At 37.3% G+C, this 23,678-nt stretch overlaps 1 protein-coding gene across 6 annotated transcripts in view; it reads left to right on the forward strand.

Moving 5' to 3' along the window:
* Positions 1-23,678, forward strand: part of AK9 (adenylate kinase 9) — a 149,085-nt gene that overhangs the window by 52,631 nt on the left and 72,776 nt on the right. For 5 of the 6 annotated variants that reach the window (XM_036769277.1, XM_036769278.1, XM_036769279.1 and 2 more), the window contains 7 exons: positions 400-544; positions 7,297-7,398; positions 9,421-9,566; positions 11,997-12,153; positions 15,372-15,486; positions 18,944-19,011; positions 23,342-23,497. In XM_036769277.1, the coding sequence (XP_036625172.1) occupies positions 400-544; positions 7,297-7,398; positions 9,421-9,566; positions 11,997-12,153; positions 15,372-15,486; positions 18,944-19,011; positions 23,342-23,497 (889 nt within the window). Of the gene's footprint in view, positions 1-399; positions 545-2,662; positions 2,855-7,296; positions 7,399-9,420; positions 9,567-11,996; positions 12,154-15,371; positions 15,487-18,943; positions 19,012-23,341; positions 23,498-23,678 lie in introns of all 6 variants that reach the window. The other variant, XM_036769282.1, reaches the window with a different exon arrangement.

Consider the following 23,678-nt stretch of genomic DNA (forward strand, 5'->3'; position numbering starts at 1 on the left):
AAATGTTTTCATGCTCATAGACCATCCTATGCCAGTTCCCTATCTTCTCTCCCTCTTGCAACCCTGGCAAACTCATCATATCAGTTGGTAATTTTTCTGTCAGGAAGGAAGGAAGAATGGAAAGAAGGAATGAGCGTTTATAAAGTCTCCGGCACTTTACCGGTATTATCTCATTTAGTCATAACTTGGTTCAGGACAGTTTTACAGTAATTATCTCCATAACTTTCATCAGGGAAAATGCTGTCCTGCAAAAGGACTTGCATAAGGAGACAAGATTTCTTACTCCAAAGAGAATCAGCATTGATACATTTTTGGAATTAAACTCACATATATTACATGATAACATAGATAATGCTAAATTTGTCTGATTGTTCTGCTTTTCTCAAATATTCTCTCCAGGTTCTTGACTTTAACCAACTTATGGAACCACATGTTGAAGAAGCCAAAAGATTATACCTAGAGACAGCTAAAGCTGAGGCAACAGAAGCAGCTATTAAATCTGTGATAGATAGGCTGCAAGTAGAAAAAATGATTAAAAAACATGGTAAATATATATATATATATATTTAATTCTAGAAAAATTTAGGCCTCTTCTTCTTTAAGCTAGACAAAGAAAATAACTGTGATCTCTGAACAGGGATAAGGTTAAAACCCTTTGGCCCTCTCAAAAAAACAGAAAATTCAGGAAGGGTCCCTTAACTTTTTGTTAACTGCAGTTTCATCAGATCTTTACATTAGGATTCCTCTCCTTTAGTGAGTCTTTATGCTTTGAAGAGAATAGTGAAGAAATATTTACGCTTATAACTATGTTGTAAGCTGGTTATAACACAACAAAAACAGAGGAAGAAGGCTCGTGGTTACTTCTAACAGTAAATGAACAAATAAATATTTTCTACTTCTTATATTTTACTTGCTCGAGTTATCTGTGAGCCATAGCTGGGTGAGCTCTTTGGTATTAGAATCATTAATTTCAGATTTATTTTTATTAAATGATAACATCAATACTAATTCATTTCAGCAAACATTACTAGGCCGTGTGCCAGGGGAGAATATAAAAACAATTCCTGACCAACTACCTAGAATCTAGAAGAATGATGACACAGCATGTTACCCATCTCTTCTGACAGAGAGGGGATGGGCAGGATGCAAAATGAGATATGCATTTTTTTTATATGGCCAATGTAGGAATTTGTTTTGCTTGACTATGCGTAGTTGTTACAAGGGTTTTGTTTTTCTTTTTTCCCGTTGGGAAGAGAGATAGATTTTTATTAATTGAAAAAATTAATTTAATTTAAGAAACAAACAAAACCAAAGAGCTAACAGTAGTTTATAAGCAAAAAACGTTCTTTATTCCATTGGAAGAGGGAAACTAGAGAGGGTGAGTGCAAAGGATTGTTGTTATACCAAGCTCAGGGCACAGCTTGCTTACTGGGCCTTAGTTCCAGAAAACAGGGTATCTCCTAATAGCAAAAGAGAGGAGTGAAAAGAGAGGGGGCGGTCTTGGCATGGGGCTCCTGACGGGGTATATGACACAATTATTTTTACAACAGACTTAATTTATACAAATATTTTTCTTAGGCCAATAAAATTTGTTATTTGTTTGTTGTTGTTGTAATGGGGAAATATCCTATAACACAGAGTGTTTGGGAAAAAGTGGCCTGGAATTTTAATAAGATGCTATGGACCAACCCTATTAATGCCCATATAGATAATAAAATGTAGGCTGTAATAACTTATTCTACCTTACTTCTTTTTTTTCAAACTAAGATTAGACGCGAATGCTTTACACAAACATTCATAAGGAATGGGGGACAGAAAGAGCTGGAGCAGGAAGCAGAGTTGGGGATTAAAAAGAGCAGATACTATCGGTCACATCATTTCATATTTAAAATTCTCTTCCCCACTTTTCACAAAATAGTTTTGATCTGGTTGCTTGATTGGATGGTTGTCTTATTCTCTGAGTATGATTGTCTGGGTTTATTCTCTCCCGTGGAATGAAGCTGGACCAATCTTTTCTCATTTCTGCTTAGAGAAAAAGCAAGTTCAGATCAATGTGGCCTAAGGTGGAGTGGGCCCGCAGTTTTATTTAACTTTACTGTCCTCCTATATTTGACAATTGGATCATTCTGTTTTAGAATGTCTAAAAGAATTTAGCTATTGGTTTTTCTCATGCTTTTTTTAAAAAATCTGTTTTTTCCCCTGTCTAGTCCAGGATGAAAGTCCAGGGCTATGAATGCCCATCTTGTGGGCTCAATCCCACCACTGATTGGCACAGGAGCTTTGGCCTACTCTGTTTCCAACATGGGCCAGTTCACTCCTCCATAGGAAACCTCTCTCCTTCATTCATAGAAACTAACCATATTGATTCTGGACTTAGTGCAGACACCCGATTGGTTTCATGTACTGAAGCTCAGATTCCTGAGTTCAAAAGCTCCACCAGCTTCAGCATCCTTGATAGCTGGAATTATAGACATGCATCACCATGACTGGTTTTTTGTTTTTGTTTTTGTTGTTTTGGTAGAAGGTGTGTGTACCAGTGTGACATGTTCAGGTTTTTTTGTTTGTCATTGTTATTTTGTGTGTGTGTGTATTGTTGGGAGGCCTTGTTTTCATTTTTAAAATGAAAGTACCCTTTGTAACAAAACCTATTACTGACTTTTAGAGTTTAAGGAATTAAAAGAAGATGATGAAAATAAGTCTGATGAATCAAAACTGGAAGAAAAAGCCTCATTGAAAAAAGTTGGGGAGGAAGAACCCACTGAAGGAAAAAGCTCAGAAGATAAAATCCCAGAAGAAAAAAGTGAAGAGCAAAACCCAGAAGAAAACCCAGAAGATGAGAGCAGTGAAAAAAAAAGTAAAGAAACACACTCTTAATTTTCCGAATGCCATCTTCTGTTCATTAGGCTATGTGTATATGGAGGCACTGCCTTTATTTTTTTACATTTTAACTGATTATTTTTAACATTGTTTTCTTTTTAAATTTTGAGTTCAAATTCCCCCCCCCAAACGCATTGAGAAGACAAGCAATATGATATCAATTATACATGTGAAATCATACAAAACATTTCCATATTGGCCGTATTTTTTAAAAAGCAAGAAAAATAAAGAAAGTGAGAAAGTTATGCTTCAATTTGTACTCAGAGTTCATCAGTTCTCTCTCTGGAGGCACAATGATATCTGGTTCTTCTCACTTTTCTTTGCATCAGTTCATATAGGTCTCACCATGTTTTTCTGAAACTACCCCACTTGTCATTTTTTATAGCATCATAATACTCCATCACAATCATATGCCACAATTTTTTCAGTCATTCCCCAATTGATGAGCATCCCCTCAATTTCCAATTCTTTGCCACCACAAAAAGAACTGTTCTAAATATTTTTGCACATATAGGTCCTTTTCCTTTTTATTTGATCTCTTTAGGGTACAGACATAATAGTGGTATTGCTTGGTCAAGGGGTTTGCACAGTTTTATAGTCCTTTGGGCTTAGTTCCAAATTGTTCTCCAGAATAGTTGGACCGGTCCACTATTCCACCAGCAATTCATTAATGTACCTGTTTTTCCCTCATCTTCTCCAGCATTTGTCATTTCTGAGGTATGAAGTTGTTTTAATGTGCTTTTCTCTAATCAGTAGTGATTTAGAGCATTTTCTTTTCATATGACTATAGAGAGCTTTGATTTCTTCTGAAAACTACCTATTAATATCCTTTGGCCATTTTTCAAATGGGGAATGGCTCTTGTTTTTATAACTTTGACCCAGTTCTATGTTCAGCACGTATTTTAGAAATAAGGGCTTTATCAGAGAAACTTGCTATAAAATTTTTATATTATTTCATTGTCTATGGTACCTTTTAGCATAATATGGTTTCCTTGATTACCTCTTGCCTTTTTTACTTCAGCTGAAGCAAAGATTCTGCTCCAGCCCTTTATTTTAATTCTGTGTGTGTCTTTCTGTTTCAAGTGTGTCTCTCATAAACAGCATAGAGTTGGATTTTGGCTTCCAATCCAGCCTGCTATCTGCTTCATTTTTATGATTGAGATCATCCCATTTACATTCACAGTTATGATTATTTCCCTCCATCCCATTTTCTTCTGTTTATTCATCTTTTTCTCTTTTTATGCTATCCTCAAAAGTTTGTTTTGCTTTTGACCACTGTTCCCTTAATCCACCCTCCCTTTTGTCATTTTCCCCCACTTCTATTATCCCCTTTCCTCTCCTATTTCCTTGTTGGGTAAGATAGATTTTTATATCCAGCTGAGTGTGTGTGTATATATGTACACACACACACACACACATATGGGCACTGCCTGCCACATCCCCCCATTTTCCCCTTCATTGTAAAAACTCTTCTTTGCATGGCTCTTTTATGCAAGAGAACTTTTCCCATTCTGACTCTTCCTTTTTCTTTTTCCTGGTATATCCCTCTTTCTCATCCCTTTGTTTTTTCATTTTTTGGAAATCATCCCAACATAATTGACTCACACTAGTCCTGGCTTTTATCTGACTTCTTCTCTCCTATAGATACCCTTACTCCAGTGCTATTAGATGTCAAAGAATTTTAATGTTATCTTCATTCATAATTTTGATTTGCACATTTTCTAAGGTCTCCAGGATATTGAAATTTTAGATGTGCTGTGATTTAAGGTCATACTGGAAGTATGAATTTTAATCTTCCTTGAAAGTGTGTTATGTTTTCAATCTTCTCTAGGATAATCAGAGAAAATAAGAAGTCTTTGATGTTTCTGTTTATCATTCAATATATGTGGCAGAATAGGATAAGTATTTAAATCTCGTGCTCATTTTGAGCTTATCTTGATATGTAGTGTGAGATGTTGCTCCATACCTAGTTTCTACCTGGTTACTTTCTAGTTTTCCAAACAGTTTTTGTCGAATAGTGAGTTCTTGCACCAATAGCCAGAATCTTGGGGTTTATCAAACATCAGGTTCTGTTAATTGCATCTATACATTGTTCCACTGATCAAACTCTCTATTTCTTCTGTTATCAATATTTTTATGATTATAGCTTTGTAGTATAGTTCGAGATCTGGTATTGCTAGTTCCCTTTCCTCCCCATTTTTCCATTAATTTTCTTGATATTTTTGACCTTTTGTTCCTCCAAATAAATATTGTTATTATTTTTTTCTAGTTCTATTAAGTAATTCCTTGGTAGTTTGATTGCTATGGCACTGAATAAATACATTAATTTAGGTAGTATTGTCATTTTTATTACATTGGCTCAGTCTATGCATGAGCAATTAATATTTCTCCAATTATTTAGATCTATATTTGTGTGAAGAGTATTTTGTAATTTTCTTCATATAGCTCCTGTATGCATCTCTGTGGATAGACTTCTAATTATTTCATACTGTCTGTGATTATTTTAAATGGAATTTCTCTTTGTAGCTCTTCCTGCTAGATTTTGTTTGTAGTATACAGAAATGCTGGTGTTTTGTGTGGGTAATATACAGAAATGCTGATGATATGTCATTGAGCTTTTTCAGTCGATTCCCTAGGGTTCCCTAAATAATTCATCATATTATCTGCAAAAAGTGATAGTTTTGTTTCCCCATTGCCTATGTGCATTCCTTCAATTTTCTTTTTCTTGTCTTACTGAAATAGCTGACATTTCTCGTACAAAATTGAATAGTAATGGTGATAATGGACATTCTTGCTTCATTCCTGATCTTACTGGAAAGGTTTCTAGCATATCCCCATCACAGATAATGCTTGCTCTAGGTTTTAGATAGGTACTACATATCATTTTAAGGAAAGCTCCATTTATTCCTGACATTCCTAGAGTTTTTCATACGAATGGGTGTTGTATTTTGTCAGAAGTTTTTCTGCATCTATTGAAATAATCATGTGATTTTTATTGTTTTTGTTGTTAATATGGTCAGTTGTGCTTATAATGCCTCTTCTTCTTGGAGACTGTCAGATAGAAATGACTGTTTTGCTTAGTGTCCTGAAAATCAGTTAAGGTGCAATCAGACCAGACCAGAGAGTTCTCAGGCACTTTCACCATTAAATTGGAGAAAGAAAGAAATCGGAGCAGTGTTTTTCAACTACTAAGCCAAAATCTCAAAGTAAAAGTAACAGTCTGTCAGTCAATAAACATTTACTAAGTACCTTCTATGTACTCTGGCCTATGGTAAACACTAAGGATTCAAAGAAAAGTAAAAGACTGGGGGAGACAACATTACAAACAACTAGGTATGAATGAACTATAGACAAGATAAATTATCAACGGAGGGAAGGTACGAGAATTAAGGAGGATTAGGGAAGGCTTTTGTTTTCTTCCCTGAAGTGGCAAAGGGGTCACTTGGCCAGGGAGAGCACAGAGTCAAAGATACACCTGCTCAAGATTCACATTAGGCCAGCCACCATAGATGATTCAGTGCACCACTTCCCTGAAACTCCAACAGTTTCACTACTGCCTGCCCAGACCCAGACTACTAAAAATCAGACCACTACTTCTAAGGACTTCAAACTTTTGCACAGGGTACGTGAATTCCTTGTCCTGACCACTCTATCTCTCAGGAACTTTAGTCTTGTATTTCATTGCTCCAAACTTGACCATCACACTCCTAAAAACTTCTGGAAACACATGGATCCAGATATCAAGAGTAGGGAAAATCATATAAGTAAGGAATTGTCCTCACCTACAACTATGGGTTAAATTTTTAATAAAGAAAGAAAGAAATGTGGTTTGGGTTTTGTTTTGTTTCGTTTTTTCCTGGAAGCATAGTGTAGCCACTAGAAAGATAATGTGATGCGAAAAGCACTGGATTTAGTATCAGAAGAATTCAACTATGAATCCTGATTTTATATTTACCACATATGTGACTTTGGGCCTTAGATTCCTCGTATGTAAAATGAAAGGCTCGGACTAGACCTCTACAGGTCCTTCTGGCTACAAATTCTCCCCCACCCCCACCCCCGCCATGCTCAGTTTATTTTTTATTTATTTTTAACATTAATTTTTTTAAATTTTGAGTTTTGAATTCTCTCTCTTACTCTCTCCCTCCTGCCCCACCCTATCCATGGAGAAGTCAAGAAATTTGATATCAACATGTAAAATCATGAAAGACACATTTCCATATTTTGGCTGCAAATTCTTATGACCCTATAAATATTTCAAGCTCATTCAGAAGCCCAGGATTTTTATTGGACTATTGAACAAACTACAGCATTTTAAGCAATTAGGTCCTCAGTCCACCTTTCATGAAAAGATAAAGTGAATTAGATGTTTCTATACTTTTTAAAATATAAATATTTTTATTACATTATATTATTTAGATAAAGAAGATACTTCATCTACTAGTGTCAAACAAGTCAGTGAATCTGTGGATGACAGTGACTCCAAAACAGACCAGGAAACAACTCATGAAATCAAAGATGGTAAATTGACGTTTTTGGTATTTTTATTTCTTTAGACTTAAGTAAACAAAACAATTCTTTCTAGAACTGGAAATAGGGGAGGGAAAAGGGAAAAGTGTTTTTAAAAAGCATCGTTCATACTTAATTTATGACTTTAGAACTTGAATTTTTAAAAATTAGACATGAAAAGTAGAGAAAATGGTGTGTGATATGTTTTTTTTCCAAAGATGGTAATATTTTGAGTGGTTTAGTGGAAAGGATAATTACTTGTGAATTAGATTATCTCTCTCCTTTTGGGGAGAATACCTCCTACTAGGGATTGTTTCACTCTTTGTATTTGTATCCCCAGTGCTTGGCAAACAGTAGGCATTTAATAAATGCCAATACAAGTCATGTAGCTAAAAATGTCCATTTTCCCTATCTGTAAAATAGGCATAATACCATTTTATATGATTTATTTTAGTAGCTAGTTTGCTAATAAAAATAGCAGCTTCTTTTGTGGTGAAACAGGGACCTTAAATCCTATAGCTAGCAATATAATTTCCCTTCTAGAGGAGCATCTTCAGTTGCTTTGATTAACACTTTTTTGTACTATTGACCTTCAAGACAGTCTGCCACTGATGAATTTAGGAGAAGAAACCTCATGGATGGAATGAGGAAAAAACATGCAAGTAAATTTGGTGATGCAGGCCTCCCTACTTTCTTTATGGGATGTGAGAGAGCAAATAGGAAAGACAGATTTTTTTGAGAGCCTTAAAAGATGCCATTCCCCTTCGAGTGTTGTTACTGTTATCAGTTTTATTTCTCTTCTGGAGAATGGGATAATCTGAGGACTTCAGTCAAATAATTGCTTGGTGTTATAAAGCAGTGCCTATTATGTTAAATGTCCTACAGCGATACTGACTATATGTAGAACAAAAATAATGATGATGATAAAACACCATATCCTGATCAAAGAGCTTTTAAAGTGATCTTGAAATTAAACCATGTTATTAAGTTGTGTTCTAGTCAACAAACATTTATTAAGCTTCTATTATATGTAGAGCATTGTGCTACCTGGAAGGAAGGAAGGAAGGAAGGAAGGAAGGAAGGAAGGAAGGAAGGGAAAAAGGGAGGGAGAAAGAAAAGAAAGGAGGGAGGAACAGAGGGAGGGAGAAAGAGGAGGGAGGAAGGGAGGGAGGGAGGGGAAGAAGGAGGTAATATATATTTATTAAGCACCTACTGTGTACCCAACACTATGCTAAATGCTTTACAAATCACTATCTCCTTTGATCTTCACAACAACCCCATGAGGTAGGTGCTATTATCATCCTCATTTTACAGTTGAGGAAACAGAGACAAACAGAGGTTAAGCGACTTGCCTACAGCTGGATGGTGTAGGGTAGGAAGTGGAGCCACAGCAGTGATGGTGGACCAGGAGAACAGGGAGGGCCGCAGTGGACACAAGGAGCTGATTTAGGGGTGAGGCAGAAGGTGAGAAAGAAGGATACAACCCTGCAATCAGACAGAAGAATTTCAGAGTTAGAGATCATGGAGGAAGAATAGTTATGGATAATGGTGAGATAAAGAATGTGACCCCTGTCACATCCCCACACGTGGGACTGGTGGAGTGAAAACGGAGGTCATGGGAATTTAGGAGGTCAGTGAACTTGGTAGGCCGATATTTGACAGGACATTGACCTGCAGTGATGAAGTATGAAGGCAGGACTGAGTTGGAAAAAAAAAACTATGAAAACCAGTACTCAACTTCTTGGGAAAGGAAGTAGAATGATCTAGAAGTTGTTAAATGATAACGACGAGGATAGTCGTCCTTCATCGGCAACTTGGTCTTTACAGAGACTTCCTTCCCACTTCTTCCCTTACCCTCTCTGGCTCCATGCGGTAGGTTTGTAAAGGCAGTCCAACAGTAATGATTCTTTTAGGGGTCAGATATTCGATGATCGGTTTTTATTGCCACATTGACCATCTGCCTAACTGAAATGCTCATTCAATGATAATAATATTTAATGAACTTTTTTTTAATCCCAACTTCATATTTAAAAGAATCAGAATCTTCAGATGTAGTGGTAACTGCTGATCATCCCGATGTCCAGGAATTAGTTGAAGAAGCCATGAAAGTTGCAAATGAGGTTCCGATTGAACTCCAATTTGAGCAACAAGCTGATATTTTGGAACAAGTCTATAACAATGTAAGCACTATAGACTATAAACTTTAACAGTGTATATTTTGAAGTAACGGTATAATATTTCTTATAATAAGGATGTGGTAACCATAAGAATGAGAGTTAACATTTGTAGAATGTTTACCATGAGCCGGGCACTGTGCTTAAGTGCTTTACAAATAATCTCTTTTGATCCTCACAACAACCAGCGCAGATAGATGCTCTTGTGATCTCCATTTTACAGCTGAAACTGAGGCTGGAAGAGGTTAAGTGACTTGCCTAGGGTCCTGTAGCTGGTAAGTGTCTGAGGCTGAATTTGAACTCAGGTCTTCCTGACTCCAGGCCTGACACTTTATTCACTGAGCCACTTAGCTGCTTCTGGAGTATATATTTAAATTTTTTTTTTATAAAATATGACTCTATCTTCAGTTTGACTCAGTTAAATGTTGATTGCCTTCTAATCTAGAAAGCCAAATCATCAGGAGTTAATCATTGCCATATTTTACAAAGAACAACCATAGATCAGCATGTCTTAGAAATCAAATTATTTAATACAAATTTAATAACTTTTAAAGTATTTGCCTTCTCGACCTATAATGTGATTGAGTCTAACTGGTACCATGAGGTCAAAGCTAAAGTTAACAGGGTGGCAGGAGGAGGGGGAGGGGGAGGGGAAGGGGGAAGAAGAGGAGGAGGAGGAGGAGGAGGAGGAGGAGGAGGAGGATGTGTCTGTATCTCCCTCCTCCTCCCCCTACCCCCCTCACTCCCAAGGCTTCCAACATGCCTTAGCTGTGCTTAGTATACTACCTGAACTAGAGAGTCAGTTTTCCAAAAGGGCAAATCTCTAATTGATATATGAATCCAGAAACAGCCCATGGGAGACAATGGGGTACATTGAACAAATCCTAGATTGGTTATCAGAAGATGAATGTTTGAATCTTTGTTCTACCACTTGTGTGACCTTGGGTAAGTTTCTTAACATTCCTGGGCCTCAGTTTCCTCGGCTGAACTAGTTACCCTGAGTTCCCTTCCACCTCTAAATCCATGATCCAACGATATATTGAACGTTCTGAGACTTTGCCCCGTTAACCTGGGTCAGGGGTGCAACACAATGCTGCTTGCAGCTGCTGTGGAGGTATAAGGCCAATAACACCAGCACAGAATGGCTGCTAGCACAGGTTCTTTGATCTGCTTTTCTAAGGAAAGCAACTTTAAGGGGTTTGCAATCTCACTTTAATTAAACATACATATATCATCTGCTTAGTTCAGGGGAGAAAATCAGGACCCTTCAGTTCAGAGAGAACACAAAGAGAAATTGCAAGCAGAAATTATGTAAACAGAGTAAATAATATAAATCAGCAGACAGGGCTTCTATCTGTCCATAGCAATACATACATAGTTACCAGAGAGAGAAGTACCAACATCTGGGTTTTCAAAGCTGGAGGGCTCCTTAACAGCCCCCAGAGTCTCCACACAAATACTCTTCCAATGAGTGAGCCCTTGAAGCAAAATGCTAACCTCCAAGTATATATACACTTCTTCAGGGTCAGAAGGCATCACAACCATGTGACTCAAACTCATGTGACTTAGGCTTTCTTGTGGCTTAAGCAGGTCATCAAAGACTCTTGATTCAAAGACTCTTGATTGAAACAAAGACAAGACTCAAAGGCGCTTGATTGCCTTAGTGCTGAGAAGCACTCCAAAAGAAAAAACAGCAAAAACTCCCACTTTGCTCGCCCTTACAAGGGGAGAGGCCAGAGTTGTTGTCCTTCATTCTTGAAGAGGACCAAAATGACATCATTATGTTAAGAGTCAAGTTGCAATGTATCCAACAGTGGCGGATCAGACCAATACAAGCTTGGAGGGCTCTACCACAGGTTGGGCACAAATAGTCTATGTGAACATTTGGGGTGGATTCTCTAAATTTGTGCATCTCACTTTTTTTGAGCTACTTCAATTATGCTTTGCTCATAGAGCACAGCAACTTCTCTGATGAGGACATGCCAGGCTGGGTGATCCTGTGCCAGCATCCCCCATGTCACATGACCAATTTCAAAGTTCTTAAGAGAGACCTTGAAAGTGTCCTTGGATCACTTTTTCTGACCATCGTATGAGCACTTCCCTTGTGTGAATTCTCCATACTAGTCTTTTAAGCAAGCGTATGTTCAGGGCAGGGACCCTATCTTTAAATAAGTATAAAGTCTAAGCTTTATATTTCCCACAGTGTTTACGCATGAATGAAAGAATGAAAAAAATGACTTCCTTTGTAACCCCTTGTGTTTTGTTTATGCATTTAAAAACATTATTTTGAGAAGGGTTTCACCAGACTGCCATGACATACAAAAAAAGTGAAAAAGCCCTGGGTTAGAGCCTTAAAGATAGTAGCATGGTGACATTCCATGTTATTCCTCCCATCTCAAGTCATGGTTGTAATATAGTTTTACAACTTTGTTGCAGCTTGCTGAGAAAAACAAGGAAAGGTTTCCTGGTGCACCAAAAAATGGAGGATGGGTGATGGATAATGCTCCTATGATTCGAGAGTTCTGGGCAGCCATAAGCCATAAAGAAATTCTTCCTGATATCATCGTCATATTAGAAGATTCAGAAGATCAAGGTTGGTAAATATTCATCATTTCAATGTGAAATGAAATTCCCCATTGTATATCACTGCTATGCGATAATGGTTTTTGACATTTTTTTAAATTTATTTTAATTTTTTTGGTTACATTTTAAGTTCTAAACTGTCTTCCTCTCTCCCTCCCCACCCCATGCTAGAGAAGGCCACCATTTGATATAGATATATAGGTATGTATGTGTGCATATACATATATACGTATACATACATACCTGTATATCTATATATACCATCCTATGTATAACTTCTATTACTTCTGTTTATCAGTTCTTTCTCCGTAAGTAGATAGCACTCTTGTTTGCTGTGGGTCCTTGGGAATTTTCAAATCATTGTCTTGATCAGAGTAGCTAAGTCTTTCACAGTTGATCATTTTTATAGTATTGTTCTTACTGTGTACAGTGTTTTCCTGGTTCCACTCACTTTACCTTTGTAGCATATAAGTTCATATAAGTCTGCCCAGGTTTTTCTAAAACCATCCTGCTCATAATTTCTTATAGCACAATAGTATACCGTCACAGTCATATACTACAACCTGGTTCAGCCATTCCCCAATTGATGGGTATCCCCTCAATTTCCAGTTCTTTGCTACCACAAAGAAAGCTGCTATAAATATTTTAGAATATATAAGTTGTTTTCCTTTTTCCCTGATCACCTTGGGAAACAGACCTTGGGTCAAAGAGTATACACAGTTTTATAACTCTTTGGGCATAATTCCAGATTGCTCTCCAAAGTAGATGGATCAGTTCACAGTTCCACCAACAGTATATTTGTTGTTGTTGTTGAGTAGTTTTTCAGTCCTGTCTGACTCTTCATGACCCCATTTGGGGTTTTCTGGGCAGAGATACTGGAGTGGTTTGCCATTTCCCTCTCCAGATCATTTTACAGATGAGGAGCTGAGGCCCACAGGGTTAAATGACTTCCCTGGGGTCACACAACTAGCAAATGTCTGAGGGCAGATTTGAACTCAGGTCTTCCTGACTCCAGGCCTGGCACATTATCTACTATACCACCTAGCTGCCCAAGAGTGTATTAGTGTCCCATTTTTTCCATATCTACTCTAACATTTCTCATTTTCCCTTTTATCATTTTAATCAATCTGATAGGTATAAGATGATATCTCAAAATTGTTTTAATTTGTATTTCTCTAATGAATAATGATTTAGAATATTTTTTCATATAACTTTAATTTCTTCTTCTGAAAACAGCTTGCTCATATCCTTTGACCATTTATCGATTGGGGAATGGCTCATATTCTTATAAATTTGACAAAGTTTTCTATATACTTGAAACCTTTATCTGAAAAACTATCCATAAAATTTTTTCCCAATTTTCTACTTTCTTTCTAATATTGGCTACATTGCACAAAGCGTTTTTAATTTAATGTAATCAAATTTATCCATTTTACATCTAAAAATACTCTCTTGTTTAGTCAAATTTTTCTCCTATCCATAAGTCTGATAAGAAATATGTTCCATGTTCTTCTAATTTACTTATGATATCACCCTTTATATCTAGGTCATGTATCCATTTTGACCTTATTTTGGTAAATGGTGTAAGATTTTGGTCAGTACCTAGTTACAGCCAGACTGTTTTTCAGTTTTCCCAACAGTTTTTACCAAAGAGTGAATTCTTATCCCCAAAGCTTACATCTTTACATTTGTCAAACACAAGGTTACTATAATCATTTACTACTGTGTATCATATGTCTACTCTGTTCCACTGATCCATCTTTCTATTTGTTAGCCAGTTCCAGTTTTGATAATTACCACATTATAATACAGTTTAAGATCTGGTACTACTAAACCTCTTTTCTTTAAATTTTTTTCATTAATTCCTTTGATATTCTTGACCTTTTGTTCTTCCACATGAATTTTGTCATTATCTTTTCTAGCTCAATAAAATATCTTGGTAATTTAATTGAGATGATATAGAATAAGTAGATTAGCTTAGGTACAATTGTCATTTTTATTATATTGGCTCGACATTCATTTTTTCAAAAGTTGGTCCCTCTCAGCCCTCCCTCACCCATTGAGAAGACAAGCAAAAATATGACATCAATTATACATGTGAAGTCATGCAAAACATATTTCCATATTAGCCACGTAGGTGGGGGAGAAGCAAGAAAAATAAAGAAAGTGAAAAGAGTATGCTTCAATCTGTTCTCAGAGTTTATCAATTCTCTTTCTGGAGGTGGATAGCATTTTTTATCATGGGTCTTTTGGAATTGTCTTAGATTATTGTCTTGATCAGAGTAGCTAAGTCTTTCACATTTGATCATCTTACAATATTGCTATCACTGTGTACAGTGTTATACTGGTTCTGCTCACTTTGCTTTGTATCAGTTCATATAAGTCTTCCCAGGTTTTTTCTGAAACCATCCTGCTCATCATTTCTTATAGGATGTTAGTATTCTGTCACAATTATATACCATAATTCATTCAGCCATCCCCCAATTGATGGGTGTCTCTCAATTTCCAATTCTTTGCTACCATAAAGAGATGGTATAACTGTTTTTGTACAAATGGGTCCTTTTCCCTCTTTTCTGATCTCTTGGATACAGACCTAGTAATGGTATTGCTGAATCAAAGGGTATGTATAGTTTTATCGCCCTTTGGGCATAATGTTTTTTGGTTTAAAAAAAAAAGTTGGAGGTGGGTTTAGTTACCTAAGTAGTCCCTGTAATTATGTCTGGGCCATCCATTAAATAATCTCTTCCTTTTAACCAGGAACCATGTAAAAGAGCATTTCTAAGTGGGTAAAAGATGACCTAATGCTAATGCCTTCTATAATGTCTGAATGAGCAATGTAAAACCCAAGCCAGAAGCTATATGGTATTGTCTCTTTTTTAGTCCAAAGAGGAATACCCTTTAAAATACAAGCAAAGCTAAATGTGTTCTCTTTGTAATGTAACAATCTGTTTTGAGTGCAACATATTTAAAGAAAATTTTCCAGAAGGAAAAAAAGATCTTTTAAAAATGCCTTCAATCTCTAAATCTAAAATCCTATGTTCTTGATCAAAATATAGTACTTCAGTTGAAGTAATAAAATATAGCTCCATCTCATAATAAGATTTTTAATTGTTATAATGAAGAGATTATAGGTTCCCAGGTATAGAACTTTTACTTTCAATTTTTAAACTATAAACCCCTATTTTAATAGTTATAAGAATGTAAAATTATTTTTTAATTGTATTGCAGGAAAATATTTGCTTCATAGGCTGTTTTTAGAGAACAAATCTGATATTGTTGCTAAACTAATGGCAAGAAAAGTGGAAGAAGAAGAAGAAATTAGGGCACTCGAACAATCTCAAAGGTAAACTCTGGTATTATACATTAATAAGTCTATTTTTAATATTAAGAAAGATATTGAATAAACATTTAATAATGTATTATAGTTGATGTTAATTCCTATTGGTGAGATTTTTATAATACAAAATAACTATGTACTAGTTAGCACAAATCCTAATTAATTTTTTTTTAAACTGTAACTTTTCTAAGTACTTTTCACATCTTTAAGGCAGAAGTTGTGGCTATACTATCAGTTAGCATTACAGTTATGTCTTTCACTCAAGAACCAGTCCTCAAGAGGCTCTTGGTAGGAGGAACAGTAAATTGGGTATTTTTTTTTTTACTAATTTAGCTATCCTTATAATAACATTGTAAAGTAAAATCTGCAGTCTGGAAAGACAGAAAGTAGAGAGGAAGTATCCACATACCTAAGTTTATGTGCATATACACATATGTCTTCTGATGGTTCAACTTAGCATGGAGGTGACACCCTATGTTCTCAAAAGCTATGCCAGCAGATTGAAAGCTATGAAATGGCCTATGAAACTTAACTATAGCCTCCAGTATTACTATGAGTTACTGAGACAGTGAAGGTCTGATGACCACTTATGGGCTATTTGTCTAAAAGCCCAAAGTATGTTTCTCTTTGGACTACAGTCCAAGTCCCAGCCATTGAGGTTATACCATGGGGTTGTATGCCTGAAAGAGTCTCTGAGGTGAGAAAGTAAATGATCACCCATATATGAGGAGGGGGAAGGGCTTCCTTCCCTTACAACCTCAACTTTTTTTTTCATTTGGGGAGAGATGTTATATAAACCATAGAATGGTGTTATATGAGCCTAGACAACTATAGAAGGAAGGTGAGACTGTTTAGAGAGGAAAGGGGAAATTAACAATCACAAAAATAAAAACAATTTACATTGTGGGATTATGTATATGTCTATCTATCTATCTATCAGTCTATCTATATATGTGTGTGTATGTGTCTATAGATATATAGATACATATATATCTGTATATATTATACATATGTGTATACACACACACACACACACACACACACATATATATATATATATATATATACAATCCGTTGGTTCAACAGACAGTATTTCTATTTCTAGGAGACTTCAGAAAAATTAATATTTTAGCCCATGATATAATCAGTCATTTTCTGGCTTCTAATATGAGTGGATGTCAAGAACAGAGAGTTCCTTCTATGAAGCCCCATGAGAAATATTCAACATGTTGGCAAGCTAGAATAGGTCATTCTGGATACTCTCTACCTCTCATTCCTCTGCATGAGCCTTCCACCCTTATCATGCTAGAAAGAAAGGTACCTAGGCCCTGAAAACAGGTACAAAGATGTTTAGGAGTATGCTGGTAAATGCTGAACAACCGCCTCCAAAAAAAAGTATACCTAACACTTTTAAGTTTAATTTGCATTATTAACATTTTCTCCATCACCTTCTTAAGTCTAGACCAGGGCTGTCCAACCTTAGGTTTTTATTGAAACAATAGACAATATATTTCGATTTGCCTTTTTAGTGAGAGCTCTGCGGAAGCTCAGCTTCATTTACTAAAGAATTTATGTAAATTTCTATGCTTGTAGGCAGGCCACATAAATCACACTGCAGGCTGCATTTTGGACAGCCCTGGTCTAAGACAATCAACAAAATAATAAATGAAGCCTTAATTTGTAACATATGCTAATTTCCAAGGTGTAATACTCATACCGAAAACTCAACAATCATCTCTCAAGAGTCAGTTTGAATTGGCTCTTCCCCCCTCCACCCCTCCCCACCCCCGCCACTGTGATACACAAATGAAGAGCCTTTCCCAGGTCTCTATGGTACATTTACAACACTGTTTAATATAGAAGGGAAGAAAACATTTCAAGTAAAACCATAGCAAAACACTATCATCAAGACTGTTACATATCATACAAAATTCATAACTACATACATCCCAGGCCATCGTCTCAGTGTTGGGCTTCAGAAGAAGAAGGTTAAATTAACACCGATAATGGGGGTAAAGGCGCATCCACATCCACAAATTTGGAAGATGGCTTGATAGTTCATATTTTTGTGATGGCGACATACAATAAGATGCTGTTGCCAACACAGTAATAAAGTGTTCATTTCCCCAGAACCCAAGCCACCCTTATCTTGGGGCAGGGATGAGGTGAGAAGGAGAAGATGGAGCTAGGATATGGCTACTTTCCATTGGGAGATGTAACTTGAGCTTGCCCACCATCATCCATCTTCCAACAAGATCTTAATTTCTTCCATCCATCAGTTCTTAGGGTATTATAATATTCCATCACATTCATGTAGCATAATTTATTCAGCCATTCCCCAACTGATTAACACCACCTTAATTTCTTCTTTGCCACTCCAGAGAAGAGCTGCTATTAATATTTTTGTCCTTTTCTTCTTTCTTTAACTTCTTGGGTGTATATACATTGTAGAGGTAATCATAAGTCGATGAATATGCACATTTTAGTAACTTTGGGGATACAATTCTGAATTTTTTCCAGAATGAGCAGACCATGAAGATAAATATTCAGCCAAAAGTCAAGGAAGGGAAGAGAATTCCCTTTCTTGACTTTAGCTTGTCTTTTCACTCCCATAAGCAAGTTTTGACAGAATTATTCTTCATCCTGGTACCAGTTGAATGTACCAACCCAGGTTATTGAAACTAGGTCTTCTGACGCACGGCCAAGGCTCACACAGGGGCACTGGGCCTTCCACAGCATCAGCCTCATACAGAGGAAGAGTGGGTAGAGCCAAACTAGATAATACCCTAGAGAAAAGTGGACACAGAGGCCTAGTCTCCATGGTATAGGCTTCAGATGGTTTGTATGCCCACTGACCCCACATAAGCTCCTCTTCGTTTCTATGGGGAGTCCAGGATCTTGACTTTCACCACTTAGAAGACCAACTTCCAAAACAAGGTTGGGGGAAAAGAAGAGAGGGAGGGAGGAACTGTCAATTATATCTCCCAACCTCTAGGCCAGGCTTAGAGCTCAAGGCCCGCTTTAGATTTTCCTCTCTCTCTTTCCTCCCCAAGGAATCCAGCTGAGTCTCTTCCTCATTCTGTAAGCAGAATCTGCCCAGTCTTAGCTGTAACCTCTACTGCACGAATGCTGTCGTATCTCTCTACATTTGATCACATTATAGAATCATCGATTTGGGGCAAATTCACCCGCTCGGTGCGCATTGTTCAAACTCCAATTCAGAAACTTCTTTAGAGCTTAAAGTTATGATACTCCTTCCAACAGAACAGAAAACCATTATAGGACATCATGAAACATTGAAGTTTAAATAATCTTGGGTACAGGCTACATAAAGGAGGAAAAAGTAAAGGAAAAGATAGTAAGCATTATTTTTTAAAAAAAAAAAAAGGTCTCTAATTCTGCCTGCATACGTTTGAAGTCATGAAATTGTAAAGATAGTCGTTTTGGAAAATTCTCATTTCAGAAAAACAGATGAACCAACAGTTAAATTTGAAGATGATAGTAAGAAAAAAGAGGCTGAGAAAACTGAAGGCAAGTATATATGTGTGTGTGTGTGTGTGTGTGTGTGTGTGTGTATAAAAGTATATATAATATATAACATATAAGTATGTATGTATAATATAGTATGATTTTGTATTATGTCATTTCACATAATTCAAAAGAATTAAAGGAACCTGTGGTTAGTGTCAACCTTTGTGGTTCACATTGCATACACCTGGTACCTAAGGACACTTCACAGACTATGTCCAGGTAGGTTTGAATCCTGGCTCTTCCACTTAGCAGCTGTGTGATTCTAGAAAAACCTCTTCAACCTCTCTGATCCTGGACTTCTTTATTAATAAAATAGGGGTGATAATATTTGCACTACCTATCTCAGAAAGCTGCTTGTAGGTAAGAAGATAATGTATATAAGGCATCTTGTAGACCATAAAGTTCTACACAAATGTCAGCTGTGATTCTTTTCTCAATATTGATAGTAGAATTTTGGGGGTAAGATAGAATAAGCAAGTATGATTAGATCACAAACTAAAGTGAGAGTGAGAGCAAGCTGTGCTCTGTTAGAAATATCCAAAGATTTAAAAAGCCTCTTTTGCTATCACTGGTTATGATACCCATAGACCATGTGTCTTAAATAACAATAATAATATTAAACTAGAATTTTTCTAGCACCCACCATGTTCTAGGAACTATACTAAGTACTTTATAAATATTATCTCAGTTGATCCTCACAAACCCTAGGAGGAAGTTCCTAGTATGATCCCCGTTTTACAGTTGAAGAAACTGAGGTAGACAGAAAAGAGTTGCACTGTATGACCCGTAAGGTTCTTTCTAGCTCTAGATCTAGGATCTTGCAGATTTTTTGTTTTGTCTTTTTTTGAGACTGGATCTTCCTGTCTTGCCTAGGCTGGAAATGAAGTGGCTACTCACAGGCCCAGCCTCACTACTAATTGGCAGAGAAGCTTTGACCTGCTCCATTCACCTCTCCTTAGGCAGCCTAGATACCAGACTTCTTGTAGACACTGGCAACTCAGAATTCCTAAGCTCAAGCTCAGCCTCCCCAGTAGCAAGGATAACAAGCATGGGCCACCATCCCAGCCAGATCTTACGAACATAGATGTTAGAGCCAATTTTCAATCATCTGACAGCAGATTAGCTAGCAAATTTCATGGGAAATCATTTCCTCCATTTCCTTTTATTCAAAGGGAGCCTAACACCCAAGCTGGGAAGTAAATTTAAGATCCCCTTCCAATGCTGAGCCACTAGGGAAGTCAAGTCCTTTTAGAAAGAAATGCTTTATTACCTTCTTTCCACAAGGAGAGTGTGAGCCAGGTAGGTGGCAAGCTCAGGTGGACCGAGTAATAGCATGCAGATAAGCTTGGATCGGTGTTTTGCATTAGTCTGAAATGAAATACTTCCCATCTTTAGACTGGAGTTAGGAGAAAGGAGCTGTTGAATAGGCCAGAGGATAAGGAAACTAGCTACCTCCCAAAAGAAGACACTTTAGTACTCTCCAGTACCAACTCACAATGTTACACACTTATGGAGTGAAAAGGAGACTTGAGTACTTTTCATTCATTCTTGCTCAGCTACCTATTAGACCAGTAACCTTAGACAAGTCACTGAAATTCTCTGGGCATCTGTTTCCGTATTTTTAAAATAAAGGGTCAGATTAAATGATATCTGTGGATCCTTCTAGCTCTAAAATCTATGAACTCATGAACAGTGTCTATATATGCATCACATGATGACCTCTGCCCCGTCATGTCTTTGATCATGAAAAACTGCCACAAAGGAGACAATGTCTGACTAATGCTTTATAACATAACATTTAGCAAAACATTAAATGAAAACAAGTATCTAAAATTTTTATTGTATTTGTTTATAGATAATGAAATGAAATGAAGACAAGTATCTAAAATTTTTATTGTATTTATTTATAGATAATTGGGTTTTTTGCTACCAGTCATAACAGCGATTTCTTAACAATGCGAATGCTTGCCATGTACTTTGTTCTTTGGAATTGTACACAGTAATGTTTCTTTATGTGTGTGTGTGTGTGTGTGTGTGTGTGTGTGTATTTAGTTCTCTGAAACTTACTGAAATTTATCAAAAGTCTAGGAAGGAAAGCAACAGGGGAAAATCCATCAGGTGGTGTCTTCTGAAGAGTTTCATGTTTGAGGACAGGTAGAGATTGCACTAGATGGCCATTAGTGGCAGCTGGTGGTACAGTGGATAGAGCACTGGGCCTGGAGTCAGAAAGACCTGAGTTCAAATTTGGCCTCAGACACTTACTGGCTGTGTGACCCTAGGCAAGTCACTTAACCTTTGTCTGTCTCAAGTTTCCTCATCTGTAAAATGAGGGTAAATATTAACACTTTCCTCATGGGGTTGTTGTGAGGATCAAATAAGGTAATATTTATAAAGTACCTGGCATATAGTAGGTGATTAATAATTGCTTGTTCCCCTAGCCTTTCCTTCCCTGCTTCCTTCTCTTCTGCCTCCTAGCTTCTGTGACTCTGTGATTTAAAGGGAATACCTCAGACCTAATATCTCCATACCTTACTGCAGCTTCTCATGTTTTTATTTTGCAAAAGAAGCATATCCAAAATAAGTTTTATTTAATTATTTTTTACTTATTTTTCATCCAGCAGCACCTGCTATTTTCTAGTCACTGTCATCATTGCCAGGGATACAAAGACAAAGCTAAAATATTTCCCACCCTCAAGTTCATATCAAGTTCTAAAAGAAGGGGGGAACAATATGTAGATATATAACATATATATACATATGTATAGGTGTATGCACCTATATTCACACACACAGTAGACAAAAGGTAACATTAGAAGAAAAGGCACACCAGCATCTAGAATGAGCAGGAAAAGCCTCTTGTTGAAAACAGTTTTTGACCCGAGTCTTGAAGGAAAACAGGTATTCCAATAGGTAGATGTTAAGACGGAAAGAATTCCAGGCATGGGGGTCAGCCAGTACAAAATCAGAGAGACAGAAATGAAGCAATATCTATGAGACAAGCAGGTAGGTCCATGTGGCTAGACTGTAGAGAACAGGGAAGAGAGTAATGTTTAAGGAACCCGGACATGTGGGAAGGGGCCAAATTGTGAAGTGCTTTAAATGCCAAACAGAGGAATTTCTATTTGATCCTAGAGCTAAATGGGAGCCCCTAATTTATATGGTCAGATCTGTGCTCTAGGAAAATCACTTTGGGTGGCTATATAGAGGATGTCTTGGAGTGAGGAAAACCCCAACTCGGGAGTCTTTTGCAGTAATCCCTTCAAGCAAGGGGTGATGATTCCCCACAAATTCCAAAGTGGATTAATTTGAACCCATTCTCTTAAACCAGATTTACTGTTGGATCTGAGGAACACAGGGCCCATGATACCCAGTGATAGCAACACACAACCAAACTGTCTTTCCTCAGAGTCCTCATGAAGAGGATTTTTCCTGGGTTGACTTGGATACCCAAAAGGTGACAAGGTCCTGCCACTAGAAACAGATCTCCCCTAAGAAAGTCCCAGGCTAGAAGGGGGAGAGGGATGGGGGAACACAGCCAAAAAAGAATAAATTTTTAAGAAATCAGCAAGATAGAATCCTATTCGGTTTGCTTCATTTGATTGGTTCCCTTTTGGCAACCACGACAAGTTTAGAGAAAAGGGATCCTAGAGGTGAGTGGTCAGTATGTCTGTATGCAGGTGCCTTGGAGTGAGGAAAGCCGCAAGTCAGGAGTCTGTTGCAATAATCCATTCAAGCAAGAGGTGATGAGAACCTGAACTAGGGTGGTGGATATGAATGGGAGAAGGGGATGGTTTGGGGAGCATTGTGGAATATACTCTGTGTGTGTGTGTGTGCGCGCGCGCACGTGTGCGCATGCACACGCACATACTGATATGTATATTTGACCTGAACCTGTGGTTTCTCCGGGTGCAGAGACCTCCTGATAAGGAAACTTAAGATTCTGTGACTTGGCCCAAGGTTTCTTCGTTTTAAAACACAAAATCCCAGAGCTGGTTCCCCCTAACGCACACCAGCACCTGCTCTGGGACTTATAGCAGTTTGTGGCACTAAGTGAAATGATTTGCCCAGAGACCCAAACAGAGCTAGTGTGTATTAAAGGAAGAACTTGAATGAGGTCATATTGATTCTAAGGGTGCCTCCCTCTCCCTTCTGTTATGCTTTCTAGAAATCTACATACAAATAAAATGAAAATGAAAATGCTAAGAAAAATGACCAACTCCAGAACCCTTTCCCCACAGATTCTGAAGTAGATTAGTTTAAACAAGGCACAGAAGATACTCAAGTATAACCCTCTCCTCCTTCCTTTTTTTTCTAAATAATCTTGAACCAGGACCTGCACCAGAAACTGAAGCTACCACGGAGGAGCCCGAGGCCGAAGTGGAAGCTGAGGTGACCGAGGCAACCATAGAATCTGAGGCCCCAGTACTGGAAGGAGAGGAGTCTGAAGTTACAGCAGAACCTGAGGCTGAGGTTGAGGCTGAGTTAGGTTAGATTGTATTTAATATGGTTTCATTACCTTTACCTACCTTTTTAGCCCCTTTCCAATCCGATTCTCTTAAACCAGATTTACCATTGGATCTGAAGAGCATTGGGCCCATAATAAATACCCAGTGATAGCAACACACAACCAAACTGTCTTTCCTCAAAGTCCTCATGAAGAAGATTTT

The sequence above is a fragment of the Trichosurus vulpecula genome, chromosome 7 (genome assembly GCF_011100635.1).
Source record: "Trichosurus vulpecula isolate mTriVul1 chromosome 7, mTriVul1.pri, whole genome shotgun sequence".
Classification (NCBI taxonomy): domain Eukaryota; kingdom Metazoa; phylum Chordata; class Mammalia; order Diprotodontia; family Phalangeridae; genus Trichosurus; species Trichosurus vulpecula.